A 20,411-nucleotide genomic window follows, 5' to 3' on the forward strand; every position below is an offset into this window, starting at 1 on the left:
TAGTAGTAGTAGTAGTAGTAGTAGTAGTAGTAGTAGTAGTAGTAGTAGTAGTAGTATAGTGGTAGTAGTGTAGTAGTAGTAGTAGTAGTAGTGATAGTATAGTAGTCGTAGTAGGAGTAGTAGTAGTAGTGGTAGTAGTAGTAGTAGTAGTAGTAGTAGTAGTATAGTAGTAGTAGTATAGTGGTAGTAGTGTAGTAGTAGTAGTAGTAGTAGTGGAACTACCTATGCATACTGATGTTTAAACATACAACATGTGCATACTGTAGTTACACAGCCTCCTTCTTGTTTAAATGTAATAGACCTATGAATGATGTACAGTGAACTATGTCTGATATTATATCAACACTAGTGACACAGTTTGAACATTGGATACATATGCTTTTGGTTACAACTTTGTCTCTTCATGTGCAAAATTCATACTATCAGGTATCAAGGTAAGACCCAAGTGCAGACTGTGTTGAAGTTACAATGTTTTATTGTAACAACAGGGACAGGCAAACGACAGGTCAAGGCAGGCAGAGGTCGTTAATCCAGAGTAGAGGTCAAGGTACAGGACGGCAGGCAGGCTCAGGGTCAGGTCAGGCAGAGGTCGGTAATCCAGAGTAGAGGTCAAGGTACAGGACGGCAGGCAGGCTCAGGGTCAGGTTAGGCAGAGGTCGGTAATCCAGAGTAGAGGTCAAGGTACAGGACGGCAGGCATTCTCAGGGTCAGGTCAGGCAGAGGTCGGTAATCCAGAGTAGAGGTCAAGGTACAGGACGGCAGGCTCAGGGTCAGGCAGAGTAGTCAGGTGGATGGGTACAGGATCAGGACAGGCAACGGTCAAAAACCAGGAGGACGAGAAAAAGAGAGACTGGGACGAGACGAACTGGCAACAGATAGACAGAAAACGCAGATATAAATACCCAGGGGATAAGTGTAGAAGATGGGTGACACCTGGAGGGGGTGAAGACGAGCACAAGGACATGTGAAACTGATCAGGGCGTGACACATACCCTATCAGCCTCAGTTAATCCAAAGGCAGTAAATCGCAATACTTTTCATTAAAGCGTGGAACCAGACAAGGCTGTCCTCACTATCCTCTTATTTGCTATTGTCGTAGAGGCACTTCCCATCTCTGTTAGAATCGTGAAACTATCTAAGCATGATGATGTTGAAGAAGGGGACATATACAGCCTCATGTCTGTTTAGGTGTGAGTACTTCCATTCATCCTGCGCTAGTGACAGTCTGTACAACATCTAAATGGTTATTCAATGGCTTTTCATCATAGTCTGTGTCTGTGGCACTCAGGAGTTAGACAGAGAGAGCATGGAGGACTGTGGGGAGTTAGATAGGAAGAACATGGAGGACTGTGGGGAGTTAGACAGGGAGGACTGTGGGGAGTTAGACAGGGAGGACTGTGGGGAGTTAGACAGGGAGGACTGTGGGGAGTTAGACAGAGAGGACTGTGGGGAGTTAGACAGGGATAACAGGGAGGACTGTGGTTAGTTAGACAGAGAGGACTGTGGGGAGTTAGATAGGAAGAACACGGAGGATTGTGGGGAGTTTGATAGGGATGACTGTTGGGAGTTAGATAAGGAGAACATGGAGGACTGTGGGGAGTTAGATAAGGAGACGATGGAGGACTGTGGGGAGTTAGACAGGGAGAACATGGAGGACTGTGGGGAGTTAGATACGGAGGACTGTGGGGAGTTAGACGGGGAGAACATGGAGGACTGTGGGGAGTTAGATAAGGAGAACATGGAGGACTGTGGGGAGTTAGTTAGACAGAGAGGACTGTGTGCAGTTAGACAGGGAAAGCAGAGAGGACTGTGGGGAGTTAGACAGTAAAATCATTGAAGACTGTGGTTAGTTAGAAAGAGAGGACTGTGTGGAGTTAAACACAGAGGACTATGTGGAGTTAAACAATAAGATCATTAAGGACTGTGGGGAGTTAGATAGGAAGGACTGTGGGGAGTTCGATGAATAGGACTGTGGGAGTTTGATAGGGAAGAATGTGGGATTAGACATGGAGGACTGTGGGAAGTTAGAATGGGAGAAAAGGGAAGACTGTGGGAAGTTAGACTGGGAGAACAGGGAGGACTGTGGGGAGTTAGATAGGGAGGACTGTGAGGAGTTAGACAGAGAGAACAAGGAGGTCTGTGGATAGTTAGATTGGGAAGACTGTGGGGTAAAACAGGGAGGACTGTGGGGAGTTAGATAGGAAGAAGACGGAGGACTGTGGGGAGTTAGACAGGGAGAACATGGAGGACTGTGGGGAGTTAGACAGGGAGAACATGGAGGACTGTGGGGAGTTAGATAGGGAGAACATGGAGGACTGTGGGGAGTTAGACAGGGAGAACATGGAGGACTGTGGGGAGTTAGACAGGGAGAACATGGAGGACTGTGGGGAGTTGGATAGGGAGAACATGGAGGACTGTGGGGAGTTAGATAGGGAGAACATGGAGGACTGTGGGGAGTTAGACAGGGAGAACATGGAGGACTGTGGGGAGTTAGACAGGGAGAACATGGAGGACTGTGGGGAGTTAGATAGGGAGAACATGGAGGACTGTGGGGAGTTAGACAGGGAGAACATGGAGGACTGTGGGGAGTTAGACAGGGAGAACATGGAGGACTGTGGGGAGTTAGACAGGGAGAACATGGAGGACTGTGGGGAGTTAGATAGGGAGAACATGGAGGACTGTGGGGAGTTAGACAGGGAGAACATGGAGGACTGTGGGGAGTTAGACAGGGAGAACATGGAGGACTGTGGGGAGTTAGATAGGGAGAACATGGAGGACTGTGGGGAGTTAGACAGGAGGAACATGGAGGACTGTGGGGAGTTAGACAGGGAGAACATGGAGGACTGTGGGGAGGTAGTTAGTTTCCATCTCAACTCAAACCTTTCTACCCTATATCTCTGTGTTATATCTCAGAGGCAGGAGGGCCACACCCAGCGCTTCATCAGAGAGGTGAACACCACCAGCAGGAGCTGTGTTCTGTGGGATCTGGACCAGGAGACAGACTATATTATCCAGGTCCAGTCTATTGGTCTGTACGGAGAGAGTCAGGCCAGCAAGAGGGTTCACTTCAGAACCCTCAAGAAGTCTGACCGCTTCCCCTCCAACAGCTCCAACCAAGGTAACCCTGACCACTGACCCCTAACACTAACCCTCACTCTTCAACAGCTCCAACCAAGGTAACCCTGACCACTGACCCCTAACACTAACCCTCACTCTTCAACAGCTCCAACCAAGGTAACCCTGACCCCTATCACTAACCTTCCAACCAAGATAACCCTGACCCCCAACACTATCCCTCCTACCAAGGTAATCCTGACCCCAAACATTAACCCTCCAACCAATGTAACCCTGACCCCCAACACTAACCCTCCACCCAAGGTAACACTGACCCCTGACCACTTATACTAACCCTCACTCTTTAACAGCTCCAACCAAGGAAACCCTGACCCCTATCATTAACCCTTCAACCAAGGTAATTCTGACCCCTAACACTAACCCTCCAACCAAGGTAATCCTGACCCCTGACCCCTAACACTAACCCTCCAACCAAGGTAATCCTGACTCCTATCACTAACCCTCCAACCAAGGTAATCCTGACCCCTAGCACTAACCCTCCAACCAAGGTAATGTTGACCCCTGACCCCTAACACTAACCCTCCAACCAAGGTAATCCTGACCCCTAGCACTAACCCTCCAACCAAGGTAATCCTGACCCCTAGCACTAACCCTCCAACCAAGGTGACCCCTGACCCCTAACACTAATCCTCACTCTTCAACAGCTCCAACCAAGGTAACCCTGACCTCTGATCCCTGTCATGACGTTGGCCTCTTTGGGTATAGCGAGCCCCCTCCCCCTCTCCCTGCCTCCCCTTGCCTCCTTCAACTAGGCTGCTGTGGTCAGAGAGACGTCATAAATTCCTGAGGATCTCCTCATGGACACACAGTATAGGCAGAGTAGATTTTCATAGAGGACAAAGGAAATCCTTCCACCTCACAGAACATGAGGTACGAACAAATTTCATGTTCAGGAGAAAGTATAAAAGATCGGTGAAGAATCCAGCTACGAATTGGTCCGTTTGTCACAACTTGGGGAAGCTCATGGGAGACGGTGGGGCCATATTACCATAACGCTGTTTATATAATAGCCTCAGATATGAGGTTTACATCTAATTGTTGTATAAGATGAATGAGTGAGTATGATACTGTTTACACAATTTTACAATATGATTTTGGACTGTTTAATGAAGGAAAACTCAAAAAGTGGATTGGAGTTAACTAAATCAGAGGACCGCCCCTGAACCCAGTTAGGGTCAGGCGTCCTGGGACAGCCCTTTTCTGCCTTCCGAATAAAACCCCCACTCGGGTTTTCGATCAGCAGACCGAGATTACCTCAATTACGAGATGGCTAAAGGTTGCAGATCATGTTTTTCTCCATTATGAGAGGACAAAGGTTGTAGGCCATTGCTGAATCTTTTAACCATACCACGTGGTTAAACTCTTCGACTATCGATACCGACAGAATAAGAACAAGTCTTTGATATTAATTACTAGTCTGCAGCTAGGAATTCGGCATCATTGAAAGCGAAGAACGACAATCCCCGAAACGTTCATTCTATAACGAAACGAATGAATGTCACTCTGAACTATCCACTATAACCACGACAGAGAGAGAGGGAGAGAGACGGACAATTCTACTAAATAAATTAACTTTTCACCAGCGATCAAGACAACACACTGAGCGTAAATATATATATTGATTGCAATTATTCCCGAATGAGTGAGCGTTCATGTGCAAAGGATTAGCATTTCAATTGTTATAATTATCACTCTTCTTAGTCGAACCCCACTTCCCCTTTTGTCTAACAAGCCGCGATGCCGGTTCAGCCCACTAGGGGCACATTCCCCTATCATTACATGTAACCACATTTACCTTGTTTGTTTGTTTGTTTATGCATTTCTGTGAATTACTTAGTTAGTAATAAATAAATGATTTAAGACAATTGATGTATGGATGACCCATAGTGAAGACTGGGTTCGTGCAGATAACCAACAATTTACGACGTTTGGAATGAGACGAACGTGAGGTAAAGTAAATCATTCATTAATTTGAAGACTAATTGATAAGATAAAATATCTGAAAAGTTATTTTAGGAAATGATAACTTTGTAATCTGAATATTTTTCCTTGGTGCCCCGACTTCCTAGTTAATTACAGTTACATGATTAATCAGTATGATCGCGTAATACTAATTACAGAGAATAGTTGATAAAACCTATAAGTCTTCAGTTAATGATAGTAAAGACACGACACCCCAACGACACTAACCCTCCAACCAAGGAAACTCTGACGCCTGTGTCCTGACCCTTAACATTCCAACCAAGGTACAGTCACACTAACTTTGGACTTCAGTTTCATCATACAAAATATGGGCCATGGGATTGGCACTTTCAATTAAATGCTCGATTCAGTGTCTGTAGTGAGGTTTTAATGAGGTTCTTAATCATATCATGTAAATCAAATCAAATCAACAGCAATATCATTGTAAATTACAGTTAATTACCAGTGCACCTTTAACATCATTGTAATTTACAGTTAATTACCACTGCATCGTTAACATCATTGTAATTTACAGTTAATTACCAGTGCACCTTTAACATCATTGTAAATTACAGTTATTTACCAGTGCCTTTTTAACATCATTGTAAGTTACAGTTAATTACCAGTGCGTAGGACACACTGTTATTGACACATTATTAACAGAGCAGAAGTGTTTTACCTGAGACCAATCACGTTCTATCCCACATACAAATCATTAAAGTCCAGACGGAAAATATTTACACAGAAGCAACCTAATATCACACAGTCAACTCTAGTCATTTAGTAAGTTCACCATTCTGAACTCCTACACACCTCAGGTAGCTTTCTGCCTTCAGACGTACAGAAGACAGGAAGCCCCACGTATTGAAGAGGACGACCCTGCTATTCTTCCTGCACTCTTCTCTGTCTCTGTCTCTGTCTCTCTCTGTGTCTCTCTGCATCTCTCTGTTTCTCTGTCTCGAGTGGGGCTTGATTGACCTTGGCTGGCACAATTTAAATAAAAAAAACTGCAAACTAAACCCATCTGGCACTCCAGGCAGGCTAGAGCAAAGGCTTAAAGTATTTGATGAGCCGGTGAGGCTGGTTAAGTGCCTGTAGCCTTCAGGACTGCTCTCCCAGCCGCTCCCAGGGGCCTCCACTGTCTCTATCCCTCTCTACCATAGTTCTCCCAGCATTATTGACAGAGTCCAAGTCTCTCTCTTTCTTCCCATCTCCCTTTCTCTATCCTGATCTTTTTGTCGCTACCCCTCTCTCTCTTTCTCTCCCCCTTTCAAATCAAATCAAATGTATTTGTCACATACACATGGTTAGCAGATGTTAATGCGAGTGTAGCAAAATGCTTGTGCTTCGAGTTGATGATTTGTACGCCGAGGAACTTAAAACTTTACACCTTCTCCACTACTGTCCCGTCGATGTGGATAGGGGGGTGTTCCCTCTGCCATTTCCTGAACTCCACGATCATCTCTTTTGTTTTGTTGATGTTGAGTGTGAGGTTATTTTCCTGACACCACACTCCGAGGGCCCTCACCTCCTCCCTGTAGGCCGTCTCGTCGTTGTTGGTAATCAAGCCTACAACAGTAGTGTCGTCCGCAAAATTGATGATTGAGTTGGAGGCGTGCGTGGCCACGCAGTCGTGGGTGAACAGGGAGTACAGGAGAGGGCTGAGAACACACCCTTGTGGGGCCCCAGATGTTGTTCCCTACCCTCACAACCTGGGGGCGGCCCGTCAGGAAGTCCAGTACCCAGTTGCACAGGGCGGGGTCGAGACCCAGGGTGTCGAGCTTAATGATGAGTTTGGAGGGTACATGGCGTTAAATGCTGAGCTGTAGTCGATGAACAGCATTCTTACATAGGTATTCCTCTTGTCCAGATGGGTTAGTGCAGTGTGCAGTGTGATTGCGTTGTCTGTGGACCTATTGGGGCAGTAAGCAAATTGGAGTGGGTCTAGGGTGTCAGGTAGGGTGGAGGTGATATGGTCCTTGACTAGTCTCTCAAAGCACTTCATGATGACGGAAGTGAGTGTTACGGGGCGGTAGTCGTTTAGCTCAGTTACCTTAGCTTTCTTCGGAATAGGAACAATGGTGGCCATCTTGAAGCATGTGGGAACAGCAGACTGGGATAAGGATTGATTGAACATGTCCGTAAACACACCAGCCAGCTGGTCTGCGCATGCTCTGAGGACGCGGCTGGGGATGCCGTCTGGGCCGGCAGCCTTGCGAGGGTTAACACGTTTAAATGTTTTACTCACGTCGGCTGCAGTGAAGGAGAGTCCGCAGGTTTTGGCCGTGTCAGTGGCACTGTATTGTCCTCAAAGCGAGCAAAGAAGTTGTTTAGTCTGTCTGGGAGCAAGACATCCTGGTCCGCAACAGGGCTGGTTTTCCTTTTGTAGTCCGTGATAGACTGTAGACCCTGTCTGAGCCGTGGAATTGTGACTCTACTTTGTCTCTATACTGACCCTTAGCTTGTTTGATTGCCTTCAATGGTGGCCATCTTGAAGCATGTGGGAACAGCAGACTGGGATAAGGATTGATTGAACATCTCCGTAAACACACCAGCCAGCTGGTCTGCGCATGCTCTGAGGACGCGGCTGGGGATGCCGTCTGGGCCGGCAGCCCTGCGAGGGTTAACACGTTTAAATGTTTTACTCACGTCGGCTGCAGTGAAGGAGAGTCCGCAGGTTTTGGCCGTGTCAGTGGCACTGTATTGTCCTCAAAGCGAGCAAAGAAGTTGTTTAGTCTGTCTGGGAGCAAGACATCCTGGTCCGCAACAGGGCTGGTTTTCCTTTTGTAGTCCGTGATAGACTGTAGACCCTGTCTGAGCCGTGGAATTGTGACTCTACTTTGTCTCTATACTGACCCTTAGCTTGTTTGATTGCCTTGCGGAGGGAATAGCTACACTGTTTGTATTCGGTCATATTTGCGTTCACCATGCCCTAATTAAAAGCAGTGGTTCACGCTTTCAGTTTTGCACAAATGCTGCCATCAATTCGGTTTCTTGTTGGGGAATGTTTTAATAGACGCTGTGAGTACAACATCACCGATGCACTTGCTAATAAACTCGCTCACCGAATCAGCGTATTCATCAATGTTATTGTCCGACGCTATGCGGAACATATCCCAGTCCACGTGATCGAAGCAATCTTGAAGCGTGGAATCCGATTGGTCGGGACGAGCATTGAACAGACCTGAGCATGGGCACTTCCTGTTTTAGTTTCTGTCTATAGGCTGGGAGCAACAAAATGGAGTCGTGGTCAGATTTTCCGAAAGGAGGGCGGGGGAGGGCTTTATATGCGTCGTGGAAGTTAGAATAACAATGATCCATGGTTTTGCCAGCCCGGGTCGCACATTCGATATGCTGATAAAAATTAGGGAGCCTTGTTTTCAGATTAGCCTTGTTAAAATCCCCAGCTACAATAAATGCAGCCTCAGGATATGTGGTTTCCAGTTATGATCAAAGGGAATTCTCTTGGTAGATAATGCGGTCGGCATTTGATAGTAAGGAATTCTGGGTCAGGTTAACAAAAGAACTTGAGCTCCTGTATGTTGTTATTGTCACACCACGTCTTGTTAATCATAAGGCATACACCCCCGCCCTTCTTCTTACTAGAGAGATGTTTGTTTCTGTCGGCACGATGCGTGAAGAAGCCAGGTGGCTGTATCAACTCTGATGACGTATCCCGAGTGAGCCATGTTTCCGTGAAACAAAGAACGTTACAATCTCTGATGTCTCTCTGGAAGGCTACCCTTGCTCAGATTTCTCCTAACTTGTTGTCAAGAGACTGGACATTGGCTAGTAGTATGCTCGGGAGCGATGTGCGATGTGCCCGTCTACGGAGCCTGACCAGAAGACCGCTCCGTCTGTCCCTTCTGCGGCTCCGTTATTTTGGTTCGCCGGCTGGGATCCCATCCATTGTCCTGGGTGGTGGACCAAACACAGTATTCCTGGTCGTAATGTTGGTGAGTTGACGTTGCTCTTATATCCAATAGTTCCTCCCGACTGTATGTAATAAAACCTAATAATTCCTGGGGTAACAAAGTAAGAAATGCATAGTCTCTCTCTCTCTCTCTCTCTCTCTCTCTCTCTCTCTCTCTCTCTCTTTCTCTCTCTCTCCACACATTGCTGCAGGCTGCTGTGACATTTTAAGCAACTCTACCTCACTCCGGGTAATCAGGATTCTGACACACACTCTAAAACACTTCAAATCGGGTCCTGGGCTGCGTCTGAAAATGGTGGGGCATTGACCAATCGACTGAGGCTTCAATAGCTGTCTGTACTCCCAGTCAGCACAGATGGACATGGTGGCATGAACGTGAAGGAGAACTACTCTATAGCCAATCATGGTCATTCCTAAACCAAGGTGTCCCGTTTTAGTGGCATGCTTTATTTCATGATTAAAGTGATGGTGTGGTTTAAGTAGTGATGGTTTAAGTAGTGATGGTTTAAGTAGTGATGGTGTGGTTTAAGTAGTGATGGTGTGGTTTAAGTAGTGATGGTGTGGTTTAAGTAGTGATGGTTTAAGTAGTGATGGTGTGGTTTAAGTAGTGATGGTTTAAGTATTGATGGTGTGGTTTAAGTAGTGATGGTGTGGTTTAAGTAGTGATGGTGTGGTTTAAGTAGTGATGGTGTGGTTTAAGTAGTGATGGTGTGGTTTAAGTAGTGATGGTGGTTTAAGTAGTGATGGTGTAGTTTAAGTAGTGATGGTGTGGTTTAAGTAATGATGGTGTGGTAGTCTATCAGGTTCTGTACAGTGAATCATCAATGTGGCTAGCAGGATCAACAATAGATAGGCTAGCATAATCAACAAGAGAAAGGCTAGCATAATGAACAAGAGAAAGGCTAGCATCAACAAGAGAAAGGCTAGCAGGATCGACAAGAGAAAGGCTAGCAGGATCAACAATAGATAGGCTAGCAGGATCAACAATAGATAGGCTAGCAGGATCAACAATAGATAGGCTAGCATAATCAACAAGAGAAAGGCTAGCATAATGAACAAGAGAAAGGCTAGCAGGATCAACAAGAGAAAGGCTAGCAGGATCAACAAGAGAAAGGCTAGCAGGATCAACAATAGATAGGCTAGCATAATCAACAAGAGAAAGGCTAGCATAATGAACAAGAGAAAGGCTAGCATAATCAACAAGAGAAAGGCTAGCAGGATCGACAAGAGAAAGGCTAGCAGGATCAACAATAGATAAGCTAGCAGGATCAACAATAGATAGGCTAGCATAATCAACAAGAGAAAGGCTAGCATGATCGACAATAGATTGGCTAGCAGGATCAACAGAGTGAAAGAGCTGAATTAGACTATTAATTTCTCAATGTCTAGGTCAAGCTCTTTCACCATTTCAATTGTAGACAGATGTGCTGGGTGTCCAAGATTACATCTCAACCACACTTGATAATGCTTTACCTCTCAACCACACATGATAATGCTTTACCTCTCGACCACATACGATAATGCGTTACCTCTCAACCACACATGATAATGCTTTACCTCTCAACCACACATGATAATGATTTACCTCTCAACCATGCACAATAATGCTTTTACTCTAAACCACACATGATAATGGTTTACCCCTCAACCACACATGGTAATGCTTTACCGCTCAACCACGCACAATAATGCTTTACCTCTCAACCACGCACAATAAAGCTTTACCTCTAAACCACACATGATAATGCTTTACCTCTCAAACACACATGATAATGATTTACCTCTCAACCACACATGATCATGCTTTAACTCTCAACCACACATGATAATGCTTTACCGTTCAACGACACACACGATAATACTTTACCTCTCAACGACACACGTGATAATGCTTTACCTCTCAACAAACACACACGATAATGCTTTACCTCTCATCCACATGGATGATAATGCTTTACCTCTCAACCGCACACAATACTGCTTTACCTCTCAATGACACACATGATCATTCTTTACCTCTCAATGACACATGATAATGCTTTACCTCTCAACGACACACACGATAATGATTTACCTCTCAACGACACACGTGATAATGCTTTACCCCCAACCACACACATGATAATGCTTTACCTCTCAACGATACATGATAATGCTTTACCTCGCAACGACACACAATAATGCTTTACCTCTCAACCACACACGATAATGCTTTACCTCTCAACCACACACATCTTGAACTGTACTCTTGAAACTTTTATCATAGGTACACTTCAACGGTGAGAGACAGAATCTAAAGCAAAAATCCAGAAAATCACATTGTATGATTTTTAAGTGTCAGCAAGCTTATAGGTCTGCTGCTAGAACCAGGAAAGGCCACTTTACCACTCTTGGGTAACGAAATTACTTTGGCTTCCCTCCAGGCCCGAGGACAGATACAACAAAAATATGATAGAAAGGAGTGGCTATAGAGTCAGCTACCATCCTCAGTAGGAGTGGCTATAGAGTCAGCTATCATCCTCAGTAGGAGTGGCTATAGAGTCAGTAGGAGTGGCTATAGAGTCAGTAGGAGTGGCTATAGAGTCAGCTACCATCTTCAGTAGGAGTGGCTATAGAGTCAGCTGCCATCCTCAGTAGCTTTCCATCTAAGTTGTCAATGCCAGGAGGTTTGTCATTATTGATCCATAAAAAATATTTTTCCACCTCTCCCACACTAACTTTACAAAATTCAAACTTGCAATGCTTTTCTTGTATTAAAAAAATAATAATATGGAATTCAGCCTCCACCTCCATCCCAAAATAGCCTCATCTGTCCCCCTCTTAGTACAATCTCCACCACACAATTAAGTTATAACTCACCTCCTTAACGTAATGTCACAAGTCTCTCTTTTATGTGAGATTCAGACCCATCGCCCGAGCAACGGCTTTGAAAAGCCTTTTTAATCTGGCTCCCTCACAACATAACAGAGACGTTTCAGGGATCTTTTGTTACTGCCAAAGCAGAAAGCTTTTTCCCATCTCACATTCAATCTCCCATTCGAACTGAATTGATTAACAGAGCAGCCGAATGCATGTACAGACCATCCAATGAGACACAGCTATACAGGTCAGAATCAATAGCAGTGTTGTTATTCCCACCAGCAAATCTCCTACAGTGCCTTTAAACAGTATTTGCCCACTTTCTGATTTTCTCTATTTTTGCCTATTTTTCTGACTAAATGTAATCAGATGTTCAACCAAAACCTAATATTAGATAAAGGGAACACAAGTAAACAAATAACACAAAAAATGTATACTAATTGTTTTAAATAAACAAAGTTATGCAACACCCAAATGCCCCTACGGACAGATGGCCTGACATTCTCCTGTAGAATTCTCTGATACGGAGCAGAATTCATGGTTCATTCAATGTTAAGACGTGAGGCAGCAAAGCATCCCAAAATCATCACACCACCCAAAACCATCACACCACCTGAAACCATCACACCACCCGAAACCATCACACCACCCGAAACCATCACACCACCCGAAACCATCACACCACCTGAAACCATCCTACCACCCGAAACCATCACACCACCCGAAACCATCACACCACCTGAAACCATCACACCACCCGAAACCATCACACCACCCGAAACCATCACACCACCCAAAACCATCACACCACCCGAAACCCTCACACCACCCGAAACCATCACACCAACCGAAACCATCACACCACCTGAAACCATCACACCACCCAAAACCATCACACCACCCGAAACCATCACACCACCCGAAACCATCACACCACCCAAAACCATACACCACCCGAAACCATCACATCACCCGAAACCATCACACTACCCAAAACCATCACACCACCCGAAACCATCACATCACCCGAAACCATCACACCACCCAAAACCATCACACCACCCGAAACCATCACACCACCCGAAACCATCACACCACCCGAAACCATCACACCACCCGAAACCATCACACCACCCGAAACCATCACACCACCCGAAACCATCACACCACCCGAAACCATCACACCACCCGAAACCATCACACCACCCAAAACCATCACACCACCCGAAACAATCACACCACCCGAAACCATCACACCACCCGAAACCATCACACCACCCGAAACCATCACACCACCCGAAACCATCACACCACCCACGCCTGACCGTTGGAATGAAGATTTTTTCTTTCTTTTTTTTAAGGGTGGATCAGCTTAATATTGCGGAAAGAATGTTGCTTCCATCAATGTAATTGTCTGCATAATTTCCAATCAACCATATTGTTTTGGTAAATATATCCATATACATACATATACACATATATACATACACATACCTATATAGACATACCTATATAGACATACCTATATACATAGACATACCTATATAGACATACCTATATACATAGACATACCTATATAGACATACCTATATACATACCTATATAGACATACCTATATACATACACATACCTATATAGACATACCTATATAGACATACATACATACACATACCTATATAGACATAAATATATACATACACATACCTATATAGACATAAATATATACATACACATACCTATATAGACATACCTATATACATACACATACCTATATAGACATACCTATATACATACCTATATAGACATACCTATATACATACACATACCTATATAGACATACCTATATACATACCTATATAGACATACCTATATACATACCTATATAGACATACCTATATACATACCTATATAGACATACCTATATACATACCTATATAGACATACCTATATACATACACATACCTATATAGACATACCTATATAGACATACATACATACACATACCTATATAGACATAAATATATACATACACATACCTATATAGACATAAATATATACATACACATACCTATATAGACATACCTATATACATACACATACCTATATAGACATACATACTTTTTTAAAGAATATCCCTTTATTATTATTCCCCCCAAACCCTACCGCCGATCCCCCAATTGGAGTAAACTAATAAACACTTCTGCTTCTACCTTCAATCCATACATCTTATACACATTCTACAGACACAGTCTACTTTACAATAGTTGTCTCTTGTTTGTTCTTAGTCCTTCCTCTATTTCTGATGTCCATCCAGTTTGATTTCTATTTGTAACTGTGCTATTTCACAAAAGCTCCGTACCGATGTACATTTTATAGATCCCGTAGGTTTTACATTGTTTATCTTGTTATTAGTCCCACCCTTCAGCTCCACTCAACCCCTCCCATCTGTCTCTCAACATCATCCATTTCAGATTTCTACTTGCCATATATATTTTTCAACTTTATATATTTTTCAACTTTATATATTTTTCAACTTTATATATTTTTCAACTTTATATATTTTGAAATTTTTCAACAAGTGGTATGAGGTTCTTACTGTAAAATGGTTTGGTTTATGCTCGACATAACGTGAACAATGTTGTCCAAGTAGCGTCACAGGCTCTCTTTCCATTTCCCTTAAAAAACAGATGCATCCGGTTCTTTGTGACGCCGCAGAGGGGTCACAAGGCATTCTCTCAACCAGCTTTACCTGGAATGCTTTTCCAACAGTCTTGAAGGAGTTCCCACACATATGCCGAGCACTTGTTGGCTGCTTGGAATGCCTGGAATGCATTTCCATTAACAGGTGTGCCTTGTTAAAAGTTAATTTGTGGAATTTCTTTCCTTCTAATGCGTTTGTGCCAATCAGTTGTGTTGTGTCAAAGTACCAACCACTGTGTCTTTGTGAGACGCAGAGCAGGATGATCACCACATGTGTGGTTTCCACCGTGATCCATGGAGGAGGAGGTGTGGGGGTGCTTTACTGGGGACACTTTCTGTGATTTATTTAGAATTCAAGGCACACTTAACCAGCATGGCTACCACAGCATTCTGTAGCGATACCCCATCCCATCTGGTTTGCGCTTAGTGGGACTATCATTTGTTTTTCAACAGGACATTGACCCAAAACAGGCTTTGTATGGGGTATTTGACCAAGGAGAGTGATGGAGTGCTGCATCAGATGACCTGACCCCCACAATCACCTGACCTCAACCCAATTGAGATGGTTTGGGACGAGTTGGACCACAGAGTGAAGGAAAAGCAGCCAACAAGTGCTCAGCATATGTGGGAACTCCTTCAAGATGTTGGAAAAGCATTCCAGGTGAAGCTGGTTGAGAGAATGCCAAGAGTGTGCAAAACTGTCATCAAGGCAAAGGGTGGCTACTTTGAAGAATCTCCAATATAAAATACATTTAATTCGTTTAAACACTTTTTTGGTTACTACATATTATATTATTGGTATTGGTTATTTCATAGTTTTGATGTCTTCACTATTATTTTAGAATGTAGAAAATAGTAGAAATAAAGAAAAACCCTTGACTGAGTAGGTGTGTCCAAACTTTTGACTGTTACTGTATATATATATATATATATATTCCTTTATCTCCCCAATTTCGTGGTATCCAATTGTTTAGTAGCTACTATCTTGTCTCATCGCTACAACTCCCAACGGGCTCGGGAGAGACGAAGGTTGAAAGTCATGCGTCCTCCGATACACAACCCAACCAAGCCACACTTCTTAACACAGTGCCATCCAAAATGGAAGCCAACTGCACCAATGTGTCGGAGGAAACACCGTGCACCTGGTAACCTTGGTTAGCGAGCACTGCGCCCGGCCCGCCACAATAGTCGCTGGTGCGCGATGAGACAAGGACATCCCTCCCGGCCAACCCCTCCCTAACCCGGACAACGCTAGGCCAATTGTGCGTCGCCCCACGGACCTCCCGGTCGTGGCCAGTTACGACAGAGCCTGGGTGCGAAACCAGAGTCTCTGGTAGTACAGCGCCCTTAACCACTGCGCCACCCGGGAGGCCTGTATATACAGTATATGTACAGCATATACCAAAATGTGTGGACACCCCTTTGAAATTTGTGGAGTGAGTGGATTCGGCTATTTCAGCCACATTTCAGGGCTTAGCGCGAAGCTGGCAAATAATTGCCTGTCATCGGTTGCAACACTCATTACCTTGTTCCAAACGGCCTCTGGGAAGCAATGTCCGCACAACAACTGTTTGTTGGGAGCTTCATGAAATGGGTTTCCATGGCCGAGCAGCCGCACAGAAGCCTAAGATCACCATGCGCAATGCCAAGCGTTGGTTGTAGTAGTGTAAAGCTCGCCGCCATTGGACTCTGGAGCAGCGGAAACACGTTCTCTGGAGTCATGCATTACGCTTCTGGGTTAGGCGGATGTCAGGACAACGCTACCTACACCAATGCATAGTGCCAACTGTAAAGTTTGGTGGAGGAGCTGTTTTACTTGATTCGATTTACTTCTGGAACGATTCAGTCTGTCTACAGTTGTAGACAATCAATTGCACCATTAATTTGATGTGAGCTAAACAAGCTTATCTTTCTCCTGCTGAAAAGACGTGTTTGTGTTCATCTGTTCACAAACAGTCTGTCTACAGCTTATTGGGATGCAGACAGCGTTGTGTTTTGCTTTCTTACTGTTGTCTGTTGTCAAGCCCATGCAGCTGGTTTTTAGATAGTGAGTTAATCATCAGTCAGAACCTGTCTTTCGTTTCAAGTTTCACAGTAATGTTGTCTAAAAGGACCTCTTTTAGACGTGTGAATATTTCTACAACGGAAGTACACAGTTCACATAGAGTACAAAGATTTAACATGTTTACATCCAAATAACCATATTCCCTATTCATAGGGTCCTGGTCTAAAGTAGTATACTGTGTACCAACCCCTATGGGTCCTGGTCTAAAGTAGTATACTATATACCAACCCCTATGAGCCCTGGTCTAAAGTAGTATACTATATACCAACCCCTATGAGCCCTGGTCTAAAGTAGTATACTATATACCAACCCCTATGGGTCCTGGTCTAAAGTAGTATACTATATACCAACCCCTATGAGCCCTGGTCTAAAGTAGTATACTATATACCAACCCCTATGAGCCCTGGTCTAAAGTAGTATACTATATACCAACCCCTATGAGCCCTGGTCTAAAGTAGTATACTATATACCAACCCCTATGGGTCCTTGTCTAAAGTAGTATACTATATACCAACCCCTATGGGTCCTTGTCTAAAGTAGTATACTATATACCAACCCCTATGGGCCCTGTTCTAAAGCAGTATACTATATAGAGATTGGGTGCCATTTTGGGAAGCAGACCCAGAATCAGTTTCATTGCTGCAGTATGCATGCGGAGCCAGATTTGTCGCATTCTAGAACACCGTATAAATAAAATATAATAAAACACCACTCAGTGTTTTTCCCAGCTGGCCTGACGACTGTTCTGAGAGCAAGGAGAAACTCTTTGCCGGCATCCCAAACGGCACAGTATTCCCTTTATAGTGCACTACTTTTTAACCAGAGCCCATAGAGCTCTGGTCAAAAGTAGTGCACTATATAGGAAATAGGGTACCATTTGGGATGCCGGCTCTCTCTTCTGAAGGCCTCTCTTTATGGCCTGTAAAATCACATGTGTATGTTTTATATTTTTACTAGGCAGTAATGAAATTGAACTATGCTTGTTTTTCCAGATGGGAAAACTCAGGCAAAGCATTGATTCTTATACAAATTCCACAACAATAACCTATTCAAATTCCCCCTATCCATCCATCCACACATACTACATTGTGTGCTATTGAAACGGCAGCTCTGTCATTGTTAGATTTAATGAATGTATTGGTTAGGGATCAACCCCAAGGAGAACAGGATTTATGTCTGTCAGTATCTGCCTCGGAGTCATAATTATATTCTATAGATCAAAACGCTGACTACACCAGTGGAGGCTCCTCAGAGGAGGAAGGGGAGGACCATCCTTCTCAGTGAATTTCATAAAAAGAAACATTTTAAAACATTGAAAAAATTGTCATTTAAAAAAAAGATGTACTAAATATATTCACATCTCAACAGCACTCTATAGGGTAGCACCATGGTGTAGCCGGAGGACAGCTAGCTTCCGTCCTCCTCTAGGTACATTGACTTCAATACAAAACATAGGAGGCTCATGGTTCTCACCCCCTTCCATAGACTTACACAGTAATTATGACAACTTCCGGGAGGATGAGAGAGAGAGAGAGAGAGGAGAGAGAGAGAGAGAGAGAGAGAGAGAGAGAGAGAGAGACAGAGAGAGAGAGAGAGACAGAGAGAGAGAGAGAGACAGAGAGAGAGAGAGAGAGAGAGAGAGAGAGAGAGAGAGAGAGAGAGAGAGAGAGAGAGAGAGAGAGAGAGAGAGAGAGAGAGAGAGAGAGATTATTATTTACTACCATTTTATATTATTTTTGTTACAATGTATATTGTATACATTGTTGCTTTGGCAATATTGACACAATGTTTTCATGCCAATAAAGCAGCTTGAATTTGAATTTGAATTTGAGAGAGAGAGAGAGACAGAGAGACAGAGAGAGAGAGAGAGACAGAGAGAGAGAGAGAGAGAGAGAGAGAGAGAGAGAGAGAGAGAGAGAGAGAGAGAGAGAGAGAGAGAGAGAGAGAGAGAGAGAGAGAGAGAGAGAGAGAGAGAGAGAGAGAGAGAGAGAGAGAGAGAGAGAGAGAGAGAGAGAGAGAGAGAGAGAGAGAGAGAGAGAGAGCCTCCTGCCCAATGTATGACCATATTAGAGAGACATATTTCCCTCAGATTACACAGATCCACAAAGAATTCTAAAACAAATCCAATTTTGATAAACTCCCATATCTACTGGGTGAAATTCCACAGTGTGCCATCACAGCAGCAAGATTTGTGACCTGTTGCCACGAGAAAAGGGCAACGAGTGAAGAACAAACACCATTGTAAATACAACCCATATTTATGCTTATTTATTTTATCTTGTGTCCTTTAACCATTTGTACATTGTTAAAACACTGTATATATATATATATATATATATATATATATAATATGACATTTGTAATGTCTTTACTGTTTTGAAACTTCTGTATGTGTAATGTTTACTGTTAATTTTTGTTGTTTTTCACTTTATATATTCACTTTGTATGTTGTCTACCTCACTTGCTTTGGCAATGTTAACACATGTTTCCCATGCCAATAAAGCCCTTGAATTGAATTGAATTGAGAGAGAGAGAGACAGAGAGAGAGAGAGAGAGAGGAGAGGGGAGAGAGAGAGAGAGAGACGGAGAGAGAGAGAGACAGAGAGACGGAGAGAGAGAGAGAGAGAGAGAGAGAGAGAGAGAGAGAGAGAGAGAGAGAGAGAGAGAGAGAGAGACGGAGAGAGAGAGTGAGAGAGAGAGAGAGAGAGAGTGAGAGAGAGAGAGAGAGAGTGTCATTTTCTTTCACTTTCAGTTCCACTTACTTAGCTAGAAAATGCTACTGTATTATTAATTTATTGCACCGGGACCCGCCGGTGTAATTGCTTACTGACTGTACACTGTAACGTTACTGTATGATTGTAGTGTTAGTTCTATTAAAATAACTTCTTATGACTGCAGGGGCAGTATTGAGTAGCTTGGATGAAAGGTGCCCAGAGGGGCCCAGAATAAACTGCCTGCTCCTCAGTCCCAGTTGCTAATATATGCATATTATTAGTAGTATTGGATAGGAAACACTCTGCCGTTTCTAAAACTGTTTGAATAATGTCTGTGAGTATAACAGAACTCATACGGCAGGCAAAAACCTGAGAAGAAATCCAAACAGGATTTGGGAAAACTGAGGTTGGTCGATTTTAAACCCCTATTGAATACACGGTGGGATATTGGTTATGTTGCACTTCCTAAGGCTTCCACTAGATGTCAACCGTCTTAAGAAACTTGTTTGAGGATTCTACTGTGAAGTGGGACCGAATGAGAGAGGATTGAGTCAGGTATGCCATGAGCTGACCATGCTCTGACCATGCGCGTTCACATGAGAGGGAGCTCTGTTCCATCGCACTTCTGAAGACAATGGAATTCTACGGTTGGAACGTTATTGAAGATTTATGTTAAAAACATCTTAAAGATTGATTCCATACATTGCTTGACATGTTTCTACGGATAGTAATGGAACTTTTTGACATTTCGTCTGCAACTAGGGAACGCGCATCATGGATTTGTTTACCAAACATGCTAACAAAAGTAGCTCTTTGGACATAAATGATGGACATTATCGAACTAAATCAAACATTTAATGTGGAACTGGGATTCCTGGGAGTGCATTCTGATGAAGATCATTAAAGGTAAGTGAATATTTATAATGCTATTTCTGACTAATGTTGACTATCCAATATGGCGGATATCTTTTTGGCTGCTTTGTTGTCTGAAAGCTGTACTCAGATTATTGCATGGTTTGCTTTTTCCGTAAAGTGTTTTTGA

The 20,411-nt window shown here is 43.6% G+C and overlaps 1 protein-coding gene across 1 annotated transcript in view; it reads left to right on the forward strand.

Moving 5' to 3' along the window:
• The window catches only part of LOC109901313 (fibronectin type III domain-containing protein 4-like), a 69,474-nt gene that overhangs the window by 24,913 nt on the left and 24,150 nt on the right, over positions 1–20,411 (forward strand). The window contains exon 3 of the mRNA XM_031837949.1: positions 2,914–3,118. Within this exon, the coding sequence (XP_031693809.1) occupies positions 2,914–3,118 (205 nt within the window). The remainder of the gene's footprint in view (positions 1–2,913; positions 3,119–20,411) is intronic.

The sequence above is a fragment of the Oncorhynchus kisutch genome, linkage group LG12, assembly GCF_002021735.2.
Source record: "Oncorhynchus kisutch isolate 150728-3 linkage group LG12, Okis_V2, whole genome shotgun sequence".
Classification (NCBI taxonomy): domain Eukaryota; kingdom Metazoa; phylum Chordata; class Actinopteri; order Salmoniformes; family Salmonidae; genus Oncorhynchus; species Oncorhynchus kisutch.